At 41.1% G+C, this 21,346-nt stretch overlaps 1 protein-coding gene across 1 annotated transcript in view; it reads right to left on the bottom strand.

The window, feature by feature from the left end:
- Nucleotides 1-649: 649 nt before the first annotated feature.
- The window catches only part of RBM28 (RNA binding motif protein 28), a 40,168-nt gene continuing 19,471 nt past the window's right edge, over nucleotides 650-21,346 (bottom strand). The window contains exons 10-19 of the mRNA XM_089676964.1: nucleotides 21,025-21,134; nucleotides 18,776-18,849; nucleotides 17,795-17,927; nucleotides 17,590-17,654; nucleotides 17,245-17,403; nucleotides 10,174-10,323; nucleotides 6,301-6,375; nucleotides 3,263-3,684; nucleotides 2,040-2,139; nucleotides 650-1,676 (exon numbers count right to left, since the gene is read on the bottom strand). Coding sequence (XP_089533090.1) covers nucleotides 1,536-1,676; nucleotides 2,040-2,139; nucleotides 3,263-3,684; nucleotides 6,301-6,375; nucleotides 10,174-10,323; nucleotides 17,245-17,403; nucleotides 17,590-17,654; nucleotides 17,795-17,927; nucleotides 18,776-18,849; nucleotides 21,025-21,134 — 1,429 coding nt within the window. The 3' untranslated portion in view covers nucleotides 650-1,535. The remainder of the gene's footprint in view (nucleotides 1,677-2,039; nucleotides 2,140-3,262; nucleotides 3,685-6,300; nucleotides 6,376-10,173; nucleotides 10,324-17,244; nucleotides 17,404-17,589; nucleotides 17,655-17,794; nucleotides 17,928-18,775; nucleotides 18,850-21,024; nucleotides 21,135-21,346) is intronic.

The following is a 21,346-nucleotide window of genomic DNA, read 5'->3' as shown; positions in this document are numbered from 1 at the left end:
TCCAAAGCTCTTTTGGGTGGAGCTGCACCTGGCTCAGCCTCTCGGAGAGCCACTGAGAGCCTGAGCCAGGTGCTACCTCCCCCTGCACAAACCGGGGGGGGGGGGGGGGGGGGGGGGCAGAGCAGACAGAGGTGACTGACAACCATCAGAAAAAACTAAAGGCAGCGCTCCTCAAAATTATTATATCTCTGAATAAGTGAACTCAATCAAGGTAGATAAGTAATGATATGAAAAAGGAACAAAGCGATGTGAAAAATAATTCTGTGAACAAACAGAAGCATACACCAGCTGATTGAAACTCCTTCAAATAACAATTGGCTCCTCATATGGTGAGAATGGGACATAAAAAGGAAGAAAAAAAAAAAAAAAAAAAAAAGGGAATCCACAGCGTAAAACCATCCAGGCATTTACTCAATGCAATAGGGCATAGAACATAGATAATCAAAGGTTTTCTCCAGTCTCAAAAGACAAAGGCAGCTCACCCATATGTGGTGATGTCACCTCCAAGGCCCCGCCCTATGTGTTTTGTCATCCGACATCCTCCAGGAGTGGAAGGACTGACAATCACCACTCTCTGCTCACAGCGCGGGTGGGTGTGTAAAAAACAAAACCCAAAACCACACACATCAAGAACAAGATTCACAAAGTGTAGGTTTCCTTCACTCTTCTTCCATTGCTTTATTTCTCTATTACCAATTGTCTAGAAGCGTGGTCTGCATTTGAGAAAAATGTTCCACAATGAGATAATGTTCAAAAAGGGAGAAGGATAACAGACAACCATAAAAATTATTACAAACCATGACTGGGAAAAAACCTTCAAAACAACCGTGATTTCAAAACGCTGTGCAAAAAAAGACATCACACCACGCATATTAAGGCGCCAATAATTTTCAATGGCACCTAAAATGTGGTGCGATTCTGCCATGATTGTCACGCGATAAATGGTGCAGCAATTGCAAAAAACCACATAAGGCAAAGCTTTTCACACAGAAGAAAAAAAAAAAAAAAAAAAAAACGAACAAAAGCTTCTTTTGGAGTGCCAAGGTTTGTGGGATTGCAGTATGCGACATTTTGCAGCAGAAATACAGCGTTTTAGGTGCCACTGAAAATGAAAGGCACCTTAACGTGATTGGTGCAGTTTGTAATTTCTACACAGCATTTTGGGATCACAGACAGAATCGCGGCAATTCTGCCCACTATACAAACCGCCCAGATGTGAACAAAGCCTAAAAGGACGTTTTTTTTCCATGCCCACAGAACCTCTGCAGGAGTTTAGCTGACAATCAGGTTATCCTTGGGGATAACACATAAATCTCACCACATTTGGGTATTTTCAGGGTATGAAGGATAAGTACTCCCCTTGTTAGTAATGTCTTCATGATATGAAGATATTTTAGAACAAACCCTTTTATGGGACAAATTATTAAGAGATGTTCCATATCTTCTTTATGTACAAGATCTAAAAGAATAAGTAAAAACCAACAGGGTGAGAAATTTACAATGGCCAGTGTCCATTACGAGGCCGAATATCCACTTCAGTCATCAAACCACTTGCTTCTTTTAACTGCAGTGGCTGTATTCGGTTTCCCCAGGATCTTTCGCTTATATTGTTCCACCAACTGATTAAATCGAGTCTCTGCTTGGCTTCGTCTTGGCTGCTGCTTTTTAGAAGGTGCCTGCAAAAATAACCCAGACATTAGCATCACTGGAAATGAGAACCATTTTAGCAAATTGAGTTGTGCTTTCTTCGAATTCCTAAATTGCTGCTTATTACTTTACATAAAACATAATAGATCACATCTCCTAAAGTACATTAATTGAAATTACTGTGTAACTAATACTGTGAATAGAAATCCCATTCCTTTAAAAAAGACAAATAGGAGGTTGTGAAAATACAGTATAAAAAACTTGAAACCGCTTATTCACCATAAAAAGCATGGATAAGTTTGCAAAGTGTTATAATGAAATGTGGCTGCTGTGAGTTACATTAAAGCCAGACCACAACAACTGCTGCAGAACCTTCTTATTTAATATCATACCTGCGTTTCAGCTGCTTTTAACCTTTGCTGTTTCCTGCTCTGCTGGTGTGGATTTGGCTTCTTTGACAACACCTGCTGGAGCTTACCCTTGTCACGTGCTCTGAAATAAGAGACCAATTATGCTCATAATGTGTTTTACAAGCAAATGGCAGTAAGGAATTATTAAGCAATTAGGAATACACAAAAGACATAAAAAAATATACATTTATCTGATATAACTGCAACCAATCCAGCTATGAAATGAGGTTACGGACTCCCTTTTAGGCCAACAATAGCAAATCTAAGATCTAACTGACCAGACAACAGCTGTATTGCTGAGTTCATAGTGGAGTATTCAGTGCTCCTACTATGGAGGCTCTGGAAATTTAGCGTTAGGACCACAGTATATACAGGAGGTCCCTTGATGTGGACACTGTGGCTTACACATATTTGCAAATGTGTGCAAATAAAACACTCTGCTTTTTACCCGCAAACTGTTAGAGAAGGTTAATTCAGTTGTTTTGCAGGCAGGTTGGAAAGTGAGCAGGGAAATCTTTTGTTTGTTTATGCTGTGCATTGCCTTTCCATGTGCACCTTGCTGCATAGGCCAGTTATAGATTGGGGTCGTTGTCACTTTCTTGTACAGACACAAATAACACAGGAGCAAAAATGTATACCCAAGATAGATGGTCTTTGGAGCATTAAAGTGTTACTAAACCTACAACAGTAAAATTAGTCTGTATATGCAGTAAAGCATGCTTGTTATACTCGCTGAGGAACCTAAGGGGTTAATCTTCTGCATTGTGTAAAAAGGCTGTTTGATCCTGACTTCTCTTGTTCAGATGTCTACACCGATAAGACAGACTGAACCCAAAGCCCTTCTGCACATGCTCAGTTTAGTGTGTATTGCTTGAGGTTTTTGTTTTTTTTTCTTGGGAGAGTGCATGTGCTCAGCACAGGGCCAATCAGCACTGTCCAAACAGAGGACAGGGGTTCTGCATCCTCCTAGAGAAGAAAGAAAACTTCTACAACTTTAACCAGTGCTCACCTGAAGTCACAAGACTGCTCTAACTGCTGATGAGAAAAGTTTATATTTACTAAAATAATTGAATTTCCATGTTCTGTGTACTGTGGGAAACCAGATATAGTGAATGCAGGGTCCTGGGTTTAGTAACACTTTACGGTGTTCTCTGGTCTTATAGGTTTCTGCTGCTGTAGAAAACCTTTTAAAGGAATGTTCTTACCTTATTTTAGGACCTGCATGGGATGGCATATGTAAAACTTTCCTCCTTTTCTTTCCATCTTCAAGCTCTTCTTGTTCAAGTTCCTCTTTTGTTTGGAATCCAGACCAACGAACAGGTCGTAATGGCTTTTCGTCCTGTGTTTCTGCTGCCATGCCTTCACGGTTCCCAGCTGGTTTTTGTTTCCTTTTGATGGCTTTTGTTGCAGAAGAGTCAGTTATCTGTGCTTTGACAGGTGCCCCCCCAGATGAAGCTTTAGCACTTTTTCCAACTATTATCACCGGTTTCTGCTTAGACTTCCCTCCAGCAGCAGCTTTAGAGCTTTCATTACTCTTTTGCCATTTCTTCTTTGAGTTACCCTGAACTGGCTGTACCTGAGGGGTGCCTAAAGCTTGTGCCTTTGCCTGCTTCTGTCTCAATACCTCCTGCATGCAAAAAATATCACCATTAACATTTTCAATACAATACAGTTACAAGCAACAGATGCATTCAAATAAGTAGGCTCATTTGTCTTCTTTTGGATATCTCATGTTCTAAGATGCCTATGGAACCAAAAGGACAATTCGAGCAACAGACAATCATTCACCCTAAGATATGACTCTTAGTTGCCTTATATATACAGTTAGGTCCATATATATATTTGGACAAAGACACAATTTTAGTTTTTTCAGGTATTTACCAAAACATATTGAAGCTATAGTTATATAAATGGATATGGGCTGAAAGTGTGCACTCTCAGGTTTAATTTGAGGGTATGTACATCCAAATTGGAGGAAGGGTTTAGGATTTACAACTCTTAAGAGTAGCCATCCCTCCCTTTTTTTAAGGGACTAAATGTAATTGGACAAATGAATATAAATCATAAATAAAATGTTCATTTTTAATATTGTTTAGAATCCTTTACTGGCAATGACTGCCTGAAGTCTGGAACCCATGGACATTACCAAAGATTGGGTTTCCTTCTAATGCTTTGCCAGGCTCTAACTGCAGCTGTCTTCAGTTGTTCTCGGTTTGTGGCTATTTCTGCTTTTAGTTTTACCTTCAGCAAGTGAAATGGATGCTCAATTGGGTTGAAATCAGGCGATTGCCTCGGCCATTGCAGAATATTCAACTTTTCTTTCAAAAGCTCTTGGGTTGCTTTTGCAGTGTTTTGAATCATTGTCCATCTGTACTGTGAAGCGCCATCCAATTGACTTTGCTGCATTTGGCTGAATCTGGGCTGACAGTATATCTCTAAATACTGCAGAATTCATCCGGCTGCTTCTGTCACATCATCAATAAACACCAATGACCCAGTGCCACTGGAAGCCATGCATGCCCATGCCATCAAACTGCCTCCACCATGTTTTACAGATGACGTTGTGTACTTTGGATCATGAGCTGTTCCAAGCCTTCTCCGTACATTTTTCTTCCTGTCATTCTGGTATAGATTAATCTTAGTTTCATCCATCCAAAGAAAGCTTTTCCAGAACTGGTCTGGGTTTTTTAGATGTTTATTTTGGCAAAGTCTAATCTGGCTTTTCTATTCTTCAGGCTTATGAATGGTTTGCACCTTGTGGTGAACCCTCTGCATTTGCTCTTGTAAAGTTTTCTCTTGATTGTCGACTTTGACAATGATACGCCCACCGCCTGGAGAGCGTCCTTCACTTGTCTGGATGTTGTGAATGTTTTTTTGTTCACCACAGAGAGAATCTTGAGATTATCCACCACTGTTGTCTTCCGTGGACATCCATGCCTTTTTATGTTGCTGAGCTCACCAGTGCACTCTTCTTTCCTCATAATGTACCAAATTGTTGATTTGGCCACTCCTAATGTTGCTGCTATCTCTCTGATGGATTTGTTTAGTTTTTGAAGCCTTACAATGGCCTGTTTCACTTGCATGGACAACTCCTTTGAACGCATGCTGTAAGTTCACCGCAATAGATTCCAAATGCAAATACTACACCTAGAATCAAGTCCAGACCTTTCACCTGCTTAATTGACAAAGAAATAACAAAGGAGTAGCCCACACCTGGTCATGAAAAAGTGATTCAACTGTCCATTTACTTTTGGTCCCTTGAAAAAAGGAGGATGGCTATTCTTAAAAGCTGTAATTCCTAAACCCTTCATCCAATTTGAAAGTACATACTCTCAAATTAAACCTGAGTGTGCACTTTCAGCCCATGTCCATTACATAATTATAGCTTGAATATGTTTTGGTAAATACCTGAAAAAAAATCTAAAATTGTGCCTGTGTCCAAATATATATGACCTAACTGTAAATATGTATGTTCAGCCAAGTGATCATGTTTATACCTTTGGAAGAATGGGCTGACAGTTATTAGTACTGCTGAACGTGAAAGCAAAAATAGGAATCAAACAAGATTTTCAAGTGTTTGATTAATCTTCAACAGAAATAAGTTTCAAAGTCTGTGGCAACCTTTAAAACAATTACTGCCAGACCATTATTTGTTTTAATCAGTTAATATAAGCAGAATGCTTGTTTGGTTAATATTCATGCATAAAAACAAACATTGTTAAGGAGCTTTCGATTACTCATATCGGTAACTGTTAGCATTTTGAAGATGAATTGTTAAAGTGGAATTAAACTTGAATTTTTGGAAAAACAATGACAGGCAGGGTTTTTATAACAGAAGAGACCCTAGTAGTCTCTTCTGTCATAAATGCTTCTCCCTGCTTGGCAGCAATACTGTACATTAAATAGTGCATGCACAGCTCAGAGTACATTTACAGCACCACTCTGTGCCATAATGAAGACAATCCCATGTGCATGCACAGAAGTGACACCATCACAGCCTGCCCATTCAAGTGGCCGAACAGAGAGAACTTGGAAGGCAGACCAGGAACCAGCTGCAGTGTGGACACCACAGCACTGGAGGGCTTCGATTGACAGGTAAGCCTGCTATAATATGCCCATAGGATGTGCATACTAGCACATTATGGCATAATCCTCCTGGGCACTAATTAAAAAAAAAAAAAATAGCCGAGCTTAATTCTGCTTTTATCACATTATAAAAAAAAAAAAACTTTACGATTCTCACCAGACTGCGTTGAGCCCTCTTTTCCTTTAGCCTAATTTTATTCAGATCCTCCAGGGAAAATTCCACGATTGGTCTCTGGAAATAAGAATATGCAAACTCACAGACTGCTCTGGTACTGAGCTCAAAAGTGACATCTAGAATCTACAGTTTTCTGGTTGGTAGCTATAAAATTTGTTTATCAAATAGTTAACAAATGCATATTGTTATTAACCGGTTCCCCGCCGCCCTATAGCAGAACTACTGCTACAGGGCGGCAGGGCTGTGCAAAATTGCACACACACACACACGCGCGCACACACACACACACACACACACGCACACACACATGCACACGCACACGCACACGCACACACACACGCACACGCACACACACACGCACACGCACACGCACACACACACGCACACACACGCACACACACGCACGCACGCACACACACACGCACAAGCACACACACACGCACGCGACTTTGCATTTCCGGGTAGGGGCATGCGCTCTGCCCTACCTGCGCGCCGCCACTGGCGGCTACAGATGTCGATCACTGGGTCCCAGCCGGAGATTCCTTGACGGCACCAAGTGATCGCCATGGAACAGTGACATGGGAGAGGTCTATGTGTAAACAACACAGATCTCTCCTGTCAGCACCAACATGCTGCTTTGTATTGCTCTGCATAGCATAGCAGAGCAATACAAAGCAGCATGTTTCCCTAGTAAAACACACACAGTAAAACACCACACAGTTAACCCTTTGATAGCCCCAGATGTTAAACCTTTCCTGGCCAGTGTCATTAGAACAGTGTCAGTGCTTTTTATTAGCACTGATCACTGTATTAGTGTCATAGGGATGTCAGTGGCAGTTAGTCAGTTCCGCCACAGTGTCAGAATGCCCACTGCAGTCCTGCTATAAGTCACTGATCACCACCGTTACTACTAGTATAAAACAAATTCCAGTATATATACCACCATTTGTAGACGCTCTAACTTTCACGTAAATCAATTAATTTTATTTGAGCAAAGACGTAGCAGAATACGTTTTGGCCTAAATTATGACAATTTGTTTTTTTACTGGATATGTTTTATAGCAAAAAAGTCAAAAATAGAGGGTTTTTTTCCCAAAATTGTCAGTCTTTTTTGTTTATGGCACAATTGTCAGTTAAAGTATTGCAGCACCATATAGCAAAAAATGGCCTGGTCAGGAAGGGGGTAAATCCTCTGCAAGGCAAGTGGTTAAATTGCATGTCAAAGTCAAAACTCTTCTAGTTTTGGACAGAGTGTGGAAGGGTTAGAATTATTGTTGGGTTTGTACTGCTATCCAGGGATACATAAGAGATTTACCCATACTTGCTGGCCTGCTGATATTTTTTTTTTTTTAAATATATAAAGTATGCACACCCCATACCTAGAATGCTTTTACAATAAAGTTTTATTTTGCATAAAACACTATTATACAATAAGTAAAAACATCCAAGAAATACCTTTGCTGAATAACGCTTGATATGATATGACATGACATACTTGGATATTTGTACCTATTGTATAATTGTGCTTTTATGCTGACTACCACTTCATTGTAAAAGCATTTTCAGTAAGTGGAATGTTAGTATTTATTATATTACAGTGCTTTCATGCTGAATACTACTTTATTGTAAAAGCATTTTTGACAAGTGCTGTGCTTACTCTAGATTTTTAAAATTATTATACTAGCAGGGTTATACACTGTGGAGGGGCTTAAGCACCCTAAAACTTTTTTTATTGCCGACTGCAAAATAATGCAGATAATAGTATTGTGCAGCGCTTGTCAGTTACTGTTGACAACGGTTTACCTAACAAAAAGTGAGGGAAAATCTGCAAAAAAAGGGACAAAGTTTTGCACAGACATACAGTGGGGAAATGATTTGATCCCCTGCAGATTTTATAAGTTTGCCCACTTACAAAGAAATGGTCTATAATTTTTTATCATAGGTGTATTTTAAAATGATAGAGACAGAATATGAACCAAAATTCCAGAAAAAAATACATGATACAAATCCACAGGATCTCGTTCTTAGGCACCACCATGGGCAAGACCAAAGAGCTGTCAAAGAACGTAAGAGACAAGATTGTAGACCTGCACAAGGATGGAATGGGCTACAAGACCATCAGCAAGAAGCTTGGTGAGAAAGAGACAACTGTTGGGAGTGATCATTCGCAAATGGAAGAAATACAAATTAAACCATCAATCGCCCTCGGTTTGGAGCTCCATGCAACGTTTCGCCTCATGGGCTAAGGATGATCATGAGAAAAGGGAGCGATTAGCCCAGAAGTACACGAGAGGAGCTTGTGAATGATCTCAAGGCAGTTGGGACCACAGTCACCAAACAAACCATTGGTAACACAATATGCCGTCATGGATTGAAATCCTGCAGCGTCCACAAGGTTCCTCTCCTCAGGAAGGCTCGTGTACAGCACATCTGAAGTTTGCCAATGAACATCTAAATGATTCAGAGAAGGATTGGGAGAAAGTGCTGTGGTCAGATGAGACCAAAATTGAGCTCTTTAGCATTAATTAGACTCGCCGTGTTTAGAGGGAAAATAATGCTCACTATGACCCTAAGAACACAATCCCTACAGTCAAGCACGGAGGTGGAAACATTATGCTTCAGGGCGGTTTCTCTGCTAAAGGTATATGCCAACTTTACCGCATTGAGGAGCCAATGGATGGGGCCATGTACTGTAAAATCTTGGATGAGAACCTTCTTCCCTCAGCCAGAACACTGAAGATGGGTTGTGAATGGGTCTTCCAGCATGACATTGATCCAACACATACTGCCAAGGCAACAAAAAGGGTGGCTCAAGAAAAAGCACATTAAAGGTCATGTAGTGACCTTAATCTTATAGAAAATTTATGGAGGGAGCTGAAACTTCGAGTTGCCAAGTGACAGCCAAGAAATCTTAAGGATATAGAGAAGATCTGTAAAAAAAAAAAAAAACAGTGGACCGAAATTCCTCCTGAGATGTGTTCAAACCTGATGACCAACTACAAGAAATGTCTTACCGCTGTGCTTGCCAACAAGGGTTTCTCCACCAAGTACTAAGTCGTGTTTTGCTTGGGAATCAAATACTTATTCTGTTCACTGGACTGCAACTCAAATTCTAATATTTGTATCGTGTGTTTTTCAGAATTTTTTGGGTTGACATTCTATCTCTATGATTTAAAATACACATATGATAAAAAAATTTTAGACCCTTCATTTCTTTATAACTGGACAAACTTACAAAATCTGCAGGGGACCAACTAATTATTTTCCCCACTGCACACTTTAAATGTTATCAAGCAGGGTATACAATTCTAGTAGCACTGTCTATTATTATTATACAGGAACTATATAGCACCAACAGTTTGCACAGCACTTTACAATATAAAAGGGGTATAGTACAATTACAGTACAAGATGGCTAGCAAAGCCCTGCTCATAAGATCTTGCAATCTAATTACAAATCTAGGGGCAAGAGAAAATTCTCACCATACTTTCTAATATTACCTATAGGCAAAAACCTGTGCAGGGATGCCGGCATGCATGCCATTTAGAAAATTCTTGTTTAGCATAATTACTACAAAAAAAAAAAAAGACTGCTATATTCAATTATACTGAAAAAGACTGCTATATTCAACCATACTGAAAAAGACTGCTATGATAAAGCTATCCTGCATGTATACTAGATTGTAAGCTCCATGGAGCAGGGCCCTCTAATCCCTCTTATATTGAACTGTATTGTTACTGTACTGTCTCCCTCCATAATGTAAAGCGCTGAGCAAACTGTCGGCACTATACAAGTCCTGCATAATAATAATAATGTATATGTAATAAGAAAACAAATGTGTGACTGGATTCTCACCTTTTTTGGTCCAAAGATATCTGGATTATTGTTGATCTGTCTTAGAGCTGCTAGGGCATGTTCGTGTTCAGTGAACTCCACAAAGGCGAAACCTAGAGACTGCCCCTTCTGATTTCCAGCCAAGCCCTTCATATCTCGCATTACACGACACTAAATGCGGAGGGAAAAGTAAATAAATATATACATACATACACAAACACGTATTGGGGCGCCTGTCTTTACATGCACATGAACTTTAATGACATCCCAGTCTTAGTCCGTAGGGTTCAATATTGAGTTGGCCCACCCTTTGGTTTAGGAGTGTGTCTACGGGAATGTTTGACCATTCATCTAGAAGCACATTTGTGAGGTCAGGCACTGATGTCAGACGAGAAGACCTGACTCAGTCTCCGCTCTAATTCATCCAAAAGATGTTCTATCGGGTTGAGGTCAGGACTGTGTAGGCCAGTCAAGTTTCTCCACCCCAAACTCGCTCATCCATGTCTTTATGGACCTTGCTTTGTGCAAAATGTCTTGGTATGCTGACACTTTAAGAGTTCCCTTTAATGGAACTAAGGGGCCAAGTCCAACTCCTGAAAAACAACTCCACACCATAATCCCCCCTCCACCAAACTTTACACTTGGCACAATGAAGTCATGCAAATACTGTTCTCCTGGCAACCGCCAAACCCAGACACATCCATTGGATTGCCAGAGAAGCGTGAATGGTCACACCAGGCAACACGTCTCCACTGATCTAGAGTCCAGTAGCGTTGTGCTTTACACCACTGCATCGGACCCTCTGCATTGCACTGGGTGATGTTAGGCTTGGATGCAGCTGCTCAGCCATGGAAACCTATTCCATGAAGCTCTCTACACACTGTTGTTGTGCTAATCTGAAGGCCACATGAAGTTTGGATGTCTTTAGCTATTGACTCTGCAGACAGGTGGCGACTTCTGCACACTATGCTCTTCAGCTGACATTTTACATGGCCTACCACTTTGTAGGCGAGTTCCCAGCTGCTTCCACTTTGTTATATTACCACTAACTGTTGAATGCGGAATACTTCGCAAGGAAATTTCACGGACGGACTTATTGCACAAGTGGCAACCTATCACGATATCACACTTGAATTCACTGAGCTCCTGAGAGCGACCCATTCTTTCACAAAATGTTTGTAGAAGGAGATTGCCACCTGTGCAATAAGTCCATCTGTGAAGTTTTCTAGCTACTAAATCCCCACATCAGCAGCACAGGAAAAGGTCTACTACCTCTTCCAGAGCCTCTTCTCCAACCCATCCTGAAGTAGTGGCTTGTTGGGGCTGTCCAGCTGAGGCACTGCCGGGCAAATTGGTGTGCACATCCTAGCTTAGGTAGAGAGCACGTGACAAAGCTGTAGATGTACAGCAAGTAAAATTGTACATTAGAGACACAGCAAAAAGTTTGTCACCCAAAAGATTAAATGTCCATAAGAGTTTCAAAGTTATACCCGTTTTGTCACAGGAATGACAAATTATGGAATATAATTTCCAAAAGTAGACGCCTCTTTACAGAGATTGGCCCACCACTTGAAGGTTCAGTGTCGTTTAGGGATTAGATGGACCACAATATTGATACAGATCTTAAGAGTCCTGTGGTTCAGGAGAAGTGCAATTCTTCAGGATAGCTGTGGACTTAATTGCTGAAGCGGCAGTGGATCTAGTTAAGATGACAGCAAAGTTAATGGCACACAGTAACACCAAAAGAGCCTAATGGCTAAAGCCGTGGTCTGCTGACAATAGCTCTAAACACAGCCTTTGCTCGATTCCATTTGATGGGAAGCTCCTTTTTAGCAAGACCTTTAAAGCTACCATGCAGCAGGTATCAGGAAAGTCAAGTCTTATCCTGCAGGAGAAGAGATGATGCCAGTCCTTTCACTCTTTCAGAAGAGTTAAGATTTGTTTCAAAGAAGCCAATGTGCACAGGTCTGGTGGGCCATTTTTCAGACATTGGAAGATGTCAGTGCGGCATTTGCCAAGGGAGCAAAGTCCAGATCAAGCCAGCCAGTTAAGTCACCCGACAAGGCCTTCGGAAGGTGTTGCCCAGCCCTTCTCAAGTAGGAGCAAAATTGGCTTTATTCAGGGAGTCCTGAGTGGAAGAAGTGGAGGATGCTTGAATTCTGGATATCATCCGAAGTGGATATCTGTTAGAATTTGCAAAAAAGGTCCCTCAGTATTACTTTGTGGGAACTCGGGTACCGATGTATTCAGAGAAATTGCATTGTTTGCACGCATATACAGCCAGGTCCATAAATATTAGGACATCGACACAATTCTAACATTTTTGGCTCTAGACATCACCACAATGGATTTGAAATGAAACGAACAAGATGTGCTTTAACTGCAGACTGTCAGCTTTAATTTGAGGGTATTTGCATCCAAATCAGGTGAACGGTGTAGGAATTACAACAGTTTGCATTTGTGCCTCCCACTTGTTAAGGGACAAAAAGTAATGGGACAATTGGCTTCTCAGCTGTTCCATGGCCAGGTGTGTGTTATTCCCTCATTATCCCAATTACAATGAGCAGATAAAAGGTCCAGAGTTCATTTCAAGTGTGCTATTTGCATTTGGAATCTGTTGCTGTCAACTCTCAAGATGAGATCCAAAGAGCTGTCACTATCAGTGAAGCAAGCCATCATTAGGCTGAAAAAACAAAACAAACCCATCAGAGAGATAGCAAAAACATTAGGCGTGGCCAAAACAACTGTTTGAAACATTCTTAAAAAGAAGGAATGCACCGGTGAGCTCAGCAACACCAAAAGACCCGGAAGACCACGGAAAACAGCTGTGGTGGATGACCGAAGAATTCTTTCCCTGGTGAAGAAAACACCCTTCACAACAGTTGGCCAGATCAAGAACACTCTCCAGGAGGTAGGTGTATGTGTGTCAAAGTCAACAATCAAGAGAAGACTTCACCAGAGCTAATACAGAGGGTTCACCACAAGATGTAAACCATTGGTGAGCCTCAAAAACAGGAAGGCCAGATTAGAGTATGCCAAACGACATCTAAAAAAGCCTTCACAGTTCTGGAACAACATCCTATGGACAGATGAGACCAAGATCAACTTGTACCAGAGTGATGGGAAGAGAAGAGTATGGAGAAGGAAAGGAACTGCTCATGATCCTAAGCATACCACCTCATCAGTGAAGCATGGTGGTGGTAGTGTCATGGCGTGAGCATGTATGGCTGCCAATGGAACTGGTTCTCTTGTATTTATTGATGATGTGACTGCTGACAAAAGCAGCAGGATGAATTCTGAAGTGTTTCAGGCAATATTATCTTCTCATATTCAGCCAAATGCTTTAGAACTCATTGGACGCCGCTTCACAGTGCAGATGGACAATGACCCAAAGCATACTGCAAAAGCAACCAAAGAGTTTTTTAAGGGAAAGAAGTGGAATGTTATGCAATGGCCAAGTCAATCACCTGACCTGAATCCGATTGAGCATGCATTTCACTTGCTGAAGACAAAACTGAAGGGAAAATGCCCCAAAAACAAGCAGGAACTGAAGACAGTTGCAGTAGAGGCCTGGCAGAGCATCACCAGGGATGAAACCCAGCGTCTGGTGATGTCTATGCATTCCAGACTTCAGGCTGTAATTGACTGCAAAGGATTTGCAACCAAGTATTAATAAGTGAAAGTCTGATTTATGATTATTATTCTGTCCCATTACTTTTGGTCCCTTAACAAGTGGGAGGCACATATGCAAACTGTTGTAATTCCTACACCGTTCACCTGATTTGGATGTAAATACCCTCAAATTAAATCTGACAGTCTGCAGTTAAAGCACATCTTGTTCGTTTCATTTCAAATCCATTGTGGTGGTGTATAGAGCCAAAAATGTTAGAATTGTGTCGATGTCCCAATATTTATGGACCTGACTGTATAAAGGAATTATTAATAGCTTAAGCTATTTTTCCTGTACCAAGACAAGAATGGGGCGAAGACATGTATTCCTCTCTGGTTTTTGTAATCAAGTCCTCAGGAGACTTCAGACCTGTTCTAGACCTGGAATATCTGAACTCCTCTATGAAGGCCCCTCCTTTCAAGATGGATTCCTTGGAGACCATCATTTCCAGTAGTAAGAGTCAGACTGGATGGCATCAGTGGATATGGCAGGCAGCTATCTGCATGCCCCCATAGTTCTGGCTTATTATCACTTTCTCAGGTTTGCCGTACAAGGGGCACTTTTCCAGTTCGTTCTTTGCCATTCAGGCTTGGCACCACTCCCATAGACCTTTACTAAGGCCACTGTCAGCCATCATAGCTGTTCTGAGACTCAGGGATGTCCAGATATTTCATTACCTTAATGACATCCTTCTGTTGGCCCTGTCTTCTAATGGATCACGTGTCTCTAACCTGTAAAATGCTCAAGTGCTTTGGGTGTATAATCGACTATCAAAAAAGAGTAAATTTCAACCAACGCAGGTCCTGCAATATAATTCTCCCCAAGAAGGAAGTCCAAAAACTTGGAAGTTGAGGGGAGGGACCTAAGACCTCTGGAGCTGTCAAAGAGCTTAGTCGACACCTTGCTGCAAGCTAGGAAAAAGTCAGCCATTTCAACCTTCCATCGGGTATGAAAAGCATTTTTGGGGCGCTCTTCTGGCAAAGATTGGCATGCTTCAACTCTCTCGTTATCTCATGTTCTTGAATTCCTGCAAAATGGTCTAAAAGTGGCCTGGTTTATAATTAGTTGCAAATTCAAGTTTCAGTCCTCTCAGCAGGGTGGATAAAAAAAAAAAAAAAAAAAAAAAAGAAGGAAAAAAATTTATTTTTTTTCCCTAAAAATCAGATTTTCTTTATTTTTATCAAATTTATCGGTTTAAGATACATTAATAATTTAATCAGCATGAAATGGAGCTTAGTTATGTAGCATGAGGCTGTTTTCTGCAGTATTTACATTTTTGGTAAACTCATTCAATGAACCCAAGCTCTGCAAGCTGAGATAACATGCACTGCATTGATGCATTCACACAATTTCACAGTAATCATGAGAAAAAACATGAAATAAAAGAATGAGTAGTTCTCCAGCTATGTGTGATTAACCTAAAATCGGTTCTGATATCGCTGTTTTACTAACCTGACAGCTTACTATTCTAAAAAGGAAACCTTCATTTGGTTTGTAAATATTAAAGATTCTAACTAGCAGCAAGAATTACTAGTTGGATTCCTAACATTTAAAGAGCATTTTAGATCCATCATGGCAACGCCTGTTAGCGGGCATCCATTCACCTGCTGCCGCCACGTCCCTTACCCTATTGTATCACTGGCAGATCGCCAGCCGTCCCCATTAAAGTGAATGGGACTGTCGGTGAGTCAACAGTAGGTCAGAGATGATAGTTGATCTTTAAAAATTATGATTTAACTCGAGCCTTTTCACTAGTGATTTAAATCAAATCTACCCTGCCTCTCAGCCCTGGCAAGTAAAAGATGGGCCTTTAACAATTTGGTCATTCATTTTCTGAAGGCAGCAATGAAGATTAGCTCACTAGCGGGAACTTGTCACTTGGCTTCAATGTCTTGCTGGCACCACCATTTTACCAGATAACTTATAGTTCCTTATTCTATTTGGCTCTGAAGACAAAATTTCCTGATGACAATTTCTACATCAAGGAGAGTATCCAACATGTAGCTAGAGAGCCATACTGCTTGATCCTGCAAGACAGGGTCATTCTGGGACAGGTCCAAAATTTCTTCCAGTTTCAACTTAATTTCATATAAGTTGAGAGTCCGTACTGTCAGCTTTTCTGGAAGATGGGTCAGAGGATGAGTGGAAGAAGTTTGATCTGGTTCATTCACTTTCAGTATATCTAAAATGCATGGAGGACATCCGTGAACAAGATAGCCTTTATACCTTCCCTCAAGGTCTAAAGGAAGGGCTTCACAGTACTACCCAAGGTCAGGTCTTCGTGGATTTTCAAGACCATTGAGATTGCCTACAAAATCCTGGGCTTGCCGCCACTTTTGGAAGTGAGAGCCAATTCAACGAGAAGCATCTCAATCTCATGGGCAGCATAGGCTAAAGTGTCAGCAAAGGTGGTTTGCAGGGCAGCAAGCTATAGCACTTTTTCACCACAAAATGAATATGTCTTTTCTGTCCATGCAGTCTTTTTTTGGATCTACAGTCATTGCAGCGGCTGTCAGTAATAAGAGGTTTATATGCAGCAGTATGTGTCGTTTTTTTCCCCTCCCTTTGGCATTGCTTGGTACATCCCGTGGTAGGATGACATGGGGAAGTCCAGGAATAGGGAAAATTGTATTCCTTACTTACTGTAATTTTCCTTTCCTGGATCCTCTCCACGTCAGCCAGGGATTCTCACCCAATCTCTGTCGCGAGGAGAAATATGTTGAACGCTTAGTGAAGGGAGATTGGCGCTCTTATGGGCTAGGAAAGAGGTTGTCCTGTAGGTGTCAGAGAGGGCGGAGCTGACCAGTGGTAGGCTGACATGGGGAGGATCCAGGAACGGAAAATTATGGTATGTAAGGAATATAATTTACACAAACGCTTCTTCAAAAACTAAAATGTAAGGAAAGGTTAAAAGGATATGCAAGTATTCAATAAAGTCTAGCTTTCTACATTTTTGGTGCAGTTTCTATAAGAATGACTGTGCCACAAATAAATGCATACAAAAAAAAAAAAAAAAAAAAAAAAAAGGGGGGGGATTTATGGTTTCAAAAGAGACCCACGAACTTTTTTTTATCCAATACTAATAATTCGGACAGTAAAATTATATGCACAGTGGTAAGAGGTAAGTGGTAAATATTTGCAGTGTTTCTACACCGTTTTTCACTGTCTGAGATGTCCACTAAAAAAAGCATAGCTGTAGTCACTGCTTATGAGCTCAGGGTGTGCAGTATAAATCATGTTTTAACAACTGTTAGTGGAGGTCAATAAATAGCTTTTTAAAGACACATAAATAAAACTCCACTGCATTGCAGAGGTAAAAAAAAAAAATAAATATTCTCAATTATGATAAGTTTAAAGCCCCACTCCAAGGTCCAAATGGTGATAGGTGCAACAATGAGTTTACCCCGATTCAGTTTACTTACCTCTTTAATTTTAACAGATTTACCTCCACCTGCGGCAGTGAGACACAACTGACGTAACTTTTTGTCATCCACAGATTTAGGAATGTTGTGAGCACACAGACGGGTCTTTGAGACAAAAATGTTCTGGCTTTTCAACTTCTGGCGTTTTATCTCTTCAAACTAAGACAAAAAAATAAATAAAAACAAAACAAGAAAAAATATGGTTTTCCTTTCGGTACTGTATATATAAATGTATAAAACAATCCTAAACAGTCATACTCTGTAGCAGCCAGATGATGCCACTTTAAAAGTTAAAAAAAAAAAAAAAAATTCTAAATTGTCTGTTACCATATTATTCATGCTTACCCGAGCTCTTTTGGCCAGATCTTCTGCACTTAGTCCCTCAGCAGCATTTGTTCCTGCTCGAATCACTATTAAAGAGTTTAATTCAATGTTACATAAGTACAAAGTTATTCAAGTCTATGAAGTTCAATTTAATACATTTGTTAGAATATGCTAAAAGGCTTCCTTAAGTGTGCACGACCTACTCATACACAGACAGGATACTCACATCCTTCTCTTGCCAGATACAGATTCCTTGTCCCTGTGGGTTTCTTGACCTTCTGACGTAGTTTCCCAGCTTCCTCCCTGCTCACGGCAAGATCCACCATCAGCTTCCTCCCAGCAAGCTTCAAACCTCCATCCTGAGCAATAACACAAAGACATTTGGTGTCACTGTAAACAGTAGCAAAAATGGCAAAGAGCCATTTAATATCAGTTTCCATTTAATAAAGAAGTACAGGAAAAGTAGTAGTAGTACTAGAAGTAGTAGTTCGCTCTGCACTCCTGTGACCGGTTTTCAGCTGACAGCAGGCTGAAGTCCGCTGTCGGCTGACGTCACTCAGTTGGTCCAGGCTGGGGAAAGATCCCGACTTCAAAGTCATGATCCACCCCAGAGTCTGGAGTGGTGCCTGGCTCAGCCTCTGAAGCGCAGGGAGCCTGAGCCAGCCGCTGCCTCCCCCTCCACAGCCCAGCACTCTGGGGGGGTGAGCAGACAGCGGTGGCTGACAGTTCAGCTCCCTTCTCAGAAAGGAGAGGGGAACTCAGCGATCATATGGGTTCTCACACTTAGAGCCAGCGGGGAACGGATGCTGCATCCACCTAGGTAAGTATAAATGGGGAGGGGGGGGGGGGCAGGTCTACTTCTCTTTTAAGGGTGTGTTAAAAATGTAGGAGATCGGTGTTAATCTAATGTTTTTGTCATTTAAGTGCCATCGATAGCCCCTGCGTGGGCGCACCTTTTGCTCTGTTGGTGTTAGAGCGCTGCTTTTTCTAATGTTTTATGTGCAATTGATAGCCCCTGCGTGGGAACGATTTGTTGCTCCTGTGTTAAACTGTTTAAAAATTAATAAAAACCATTGAAATACAAAAATTTAGGAGAAGGCGAATAAATTAGTTTCTTAGTCCACACATTCATCTATATTTTCTGTAATTTTCATGGGTTGTGTAAGATTCGGATTACAAGGGAGTTGTAGGTGCACAGCTGCCATACCTCCGATTCATCCTTGGCCGCCACTAGGCATTTCTCTGCGGCTTCTTTATCCACAAACTGGACGAAGGCACAACCTATGAAATAAAAGGAGATGAGTTTTAAAATCTAAAAAGGTTGTCATAAACTACAAAGCTTTAGTGCTGTACTTTTCTCAATAGGATTTGCTGTTAAAGGCCGTCGTGGATGTATAAAGAAATTAAAAAAGGAGAGAACTGCTGTGACTGGTTCACTAGACAGAATCCACTGAGGTGTCCCAAAAATCAGTCCCCTGGACTGATGTGTTCACATATGCTGATCTGTGAAACCATGTTGGATTTCCAGCTTTACTGTTAGTTTAATTAGTTTGTCTGGATCTCCGCTACATACAGTACAGCCCTGTATTTCGGCTGTAAGATGCAAACATCCTGTTACACACCCAGAACAAAGCTGATTTGGGTAGCCATTCATAGACAGCTTTGCATTCGCTGAATACAAAGCTACATGCTAGGGATGCACCAATAGCTGTTTTTTTTTTTTTTATTGGAGCGTACCGATACTTTCCAAAACCAAAAAACGAATATACTGCAGCTTACCAATCCTTAGATGAGGCTGCATTCAATTCTTTTTTTTTTTTTTAGGCTATTTTTTTCCCCGTTTTCACCCAGTGATTTGGCCAGTAACACACCTCCTGTGTTAGAGTGCCCTCTGTGGATGAAGGAGCACAACAGACAGCAGCATTGTCAGTCTGGGAGGGTGGGAAGTGTTAAACGTACTAGCACATTTAGATACACTAAAACTGAAGCCAAACTCCAGCTCATAGTTTATAATCAGATACAACAGGTTTTTTTTTTCCTTTTTTGGATAAAGGTTTTACATAAATAAAAGCTGATCATTGTAAACACCCCTGCCAGTGGTAAATGGTTTGTCTCATCCCCTGCAAACTGAAATATATGCATGAAGGCTTTCGACTTTTTTTTGGTGCAGCATTGCATGACCGCGCAATTGTCAGTTAAAGTAATGCAGCGCCGTAACGCAAAAAATGGCCTGTGAGGAAGGAGGGTAAATCCTCTGGAGGGCAAGTGGTTGATAAAGTTTGATTTCTCTGGAGTGACCAATCATGCTTCTCTGTCTGGCAATCCGATGGAGGTGTCTGGCAGTTGACAAAACACAGTCAGGCAAGTACTGTTCTCCTGACAAGTGCAAAGTTTGGTGGGGGGGGGGGGGGGGGATTATGGTGTGGGGTTGATTTTCATGGGTTGGGCTTGGCTCCTTGGTTCCAGAGAAGGGAACTCTTAAGGCGTCAGTATACCAAGACATTTTGGACAGTTTCATGCTCCCAACTTTTTGGGAACAGTTTGGGATGGCCCCTTCCTGTTCCAACATGACTGCGCACCACTGCACAAAGCAAGGTCCATAAAGATATGGATGAGTGAGCTAGGGGTGAAGGAACTTGACTGTGGCCTACAGAGTCCTGACCTCAACCCAACAGAACACCTTTGGGATGAAGTTGAGACTGCGAGCCAGCCCTTTCATCTGACATCAGTGCCTGACCTCAGAAATGTGCTTCTGGAAGAATGATCAAACATTCACATAGGACACTCCTAGACCTTGTGGACAGCCTTCCTGGAGGAGATGAAGCTGTTATAGCTACAAAGGGTGGGCCAAACTCAATATTGAACCCTATGGACTAAGACTGGGATGCCATTAAAAGTAAATGTGTGTGTAAAAGCAGGAGTCCCAATACATTTGGCAATCTAGTGTGTGTGTCACACACACACTTATTTTCAGAGTGGATTAAATATTTTGTTCGCTAGCCATATACCTTTTTTCTTTGCAGCTGTAATGTGACTTCCTGTGTAGAGGGTGGCTACGTTCTTTCTTCATCATCCCTCTGTATGTAAGAACATAGCTACCCTCTTTTGCTTGCTTCCCAGATGAACTAGGGACTATAGGATTTGTAGTGTGAATAGAGCAGCTCATATGATCACATCTAACTTACACTGCTTGTTCCAAACAAACAGAAGTTAGGCGGAAAAAGGAGTTCAGAAGATATTACAAGGAGGCAGAAACACACAGTAAAACAATTTCATGAAAAACAGATTACAAGGCCATTAAGTAGTGGATGTGTATGGATTATTTTTGGAGAATAAGGACATCATTTAGTGCCACTAGTGCCTGAATCACTGTGCAGGATATAGCCTATGGTACATGACTCAAGGCTATTCCCATCACAGCTAAGTGTGAATACATTTAAGTTACAGTGTGCAAACCTTTGGAGTGCTCTGTGTCAGGATGAACCACTATGCGGACATATTTTATATTTCCAAATCTGAGCAGCAATTCCTCCAGGTCTTCCTCCTCGGAGTTAAAAGACAGGTTCCTAAAAGGTCAAAAATTATCACAAAAAGACTTCACAAGACATTCCAGTGTTTGAAAGTCAAAAACATTGCAGTGCACTAAGAACAGTTCTTAAACATTTAATGCAATTTGTCAAAATGGGTAAAATTACCTTCTCTGCTACTCTTTCCCAATAGGACAAATAATTTGCAGGTGCTTCGCTGCTAGTCCTAATCTGACATTCATACAAAGTGT

The sequence above is a fragment of the Staurois parvus genome, unplaced genomic scaffold, assembly GCF_062004578.1.
Source record: "Staurois parvus isolate SC_StPar_1 unplaced genomic scaffold, SC_StPar_1.0 ptg000175l, whole genome shotgun sequence".
Classification (NCBI taxonomy): Eukaryota; Metazoa; Chordata; class Amphibia; order Anura; family Ranidae; genus Staurois; species Staurois parvus.
This window is presented reverse-complemented; position numbering and strand designations above follow the sequence as displayed.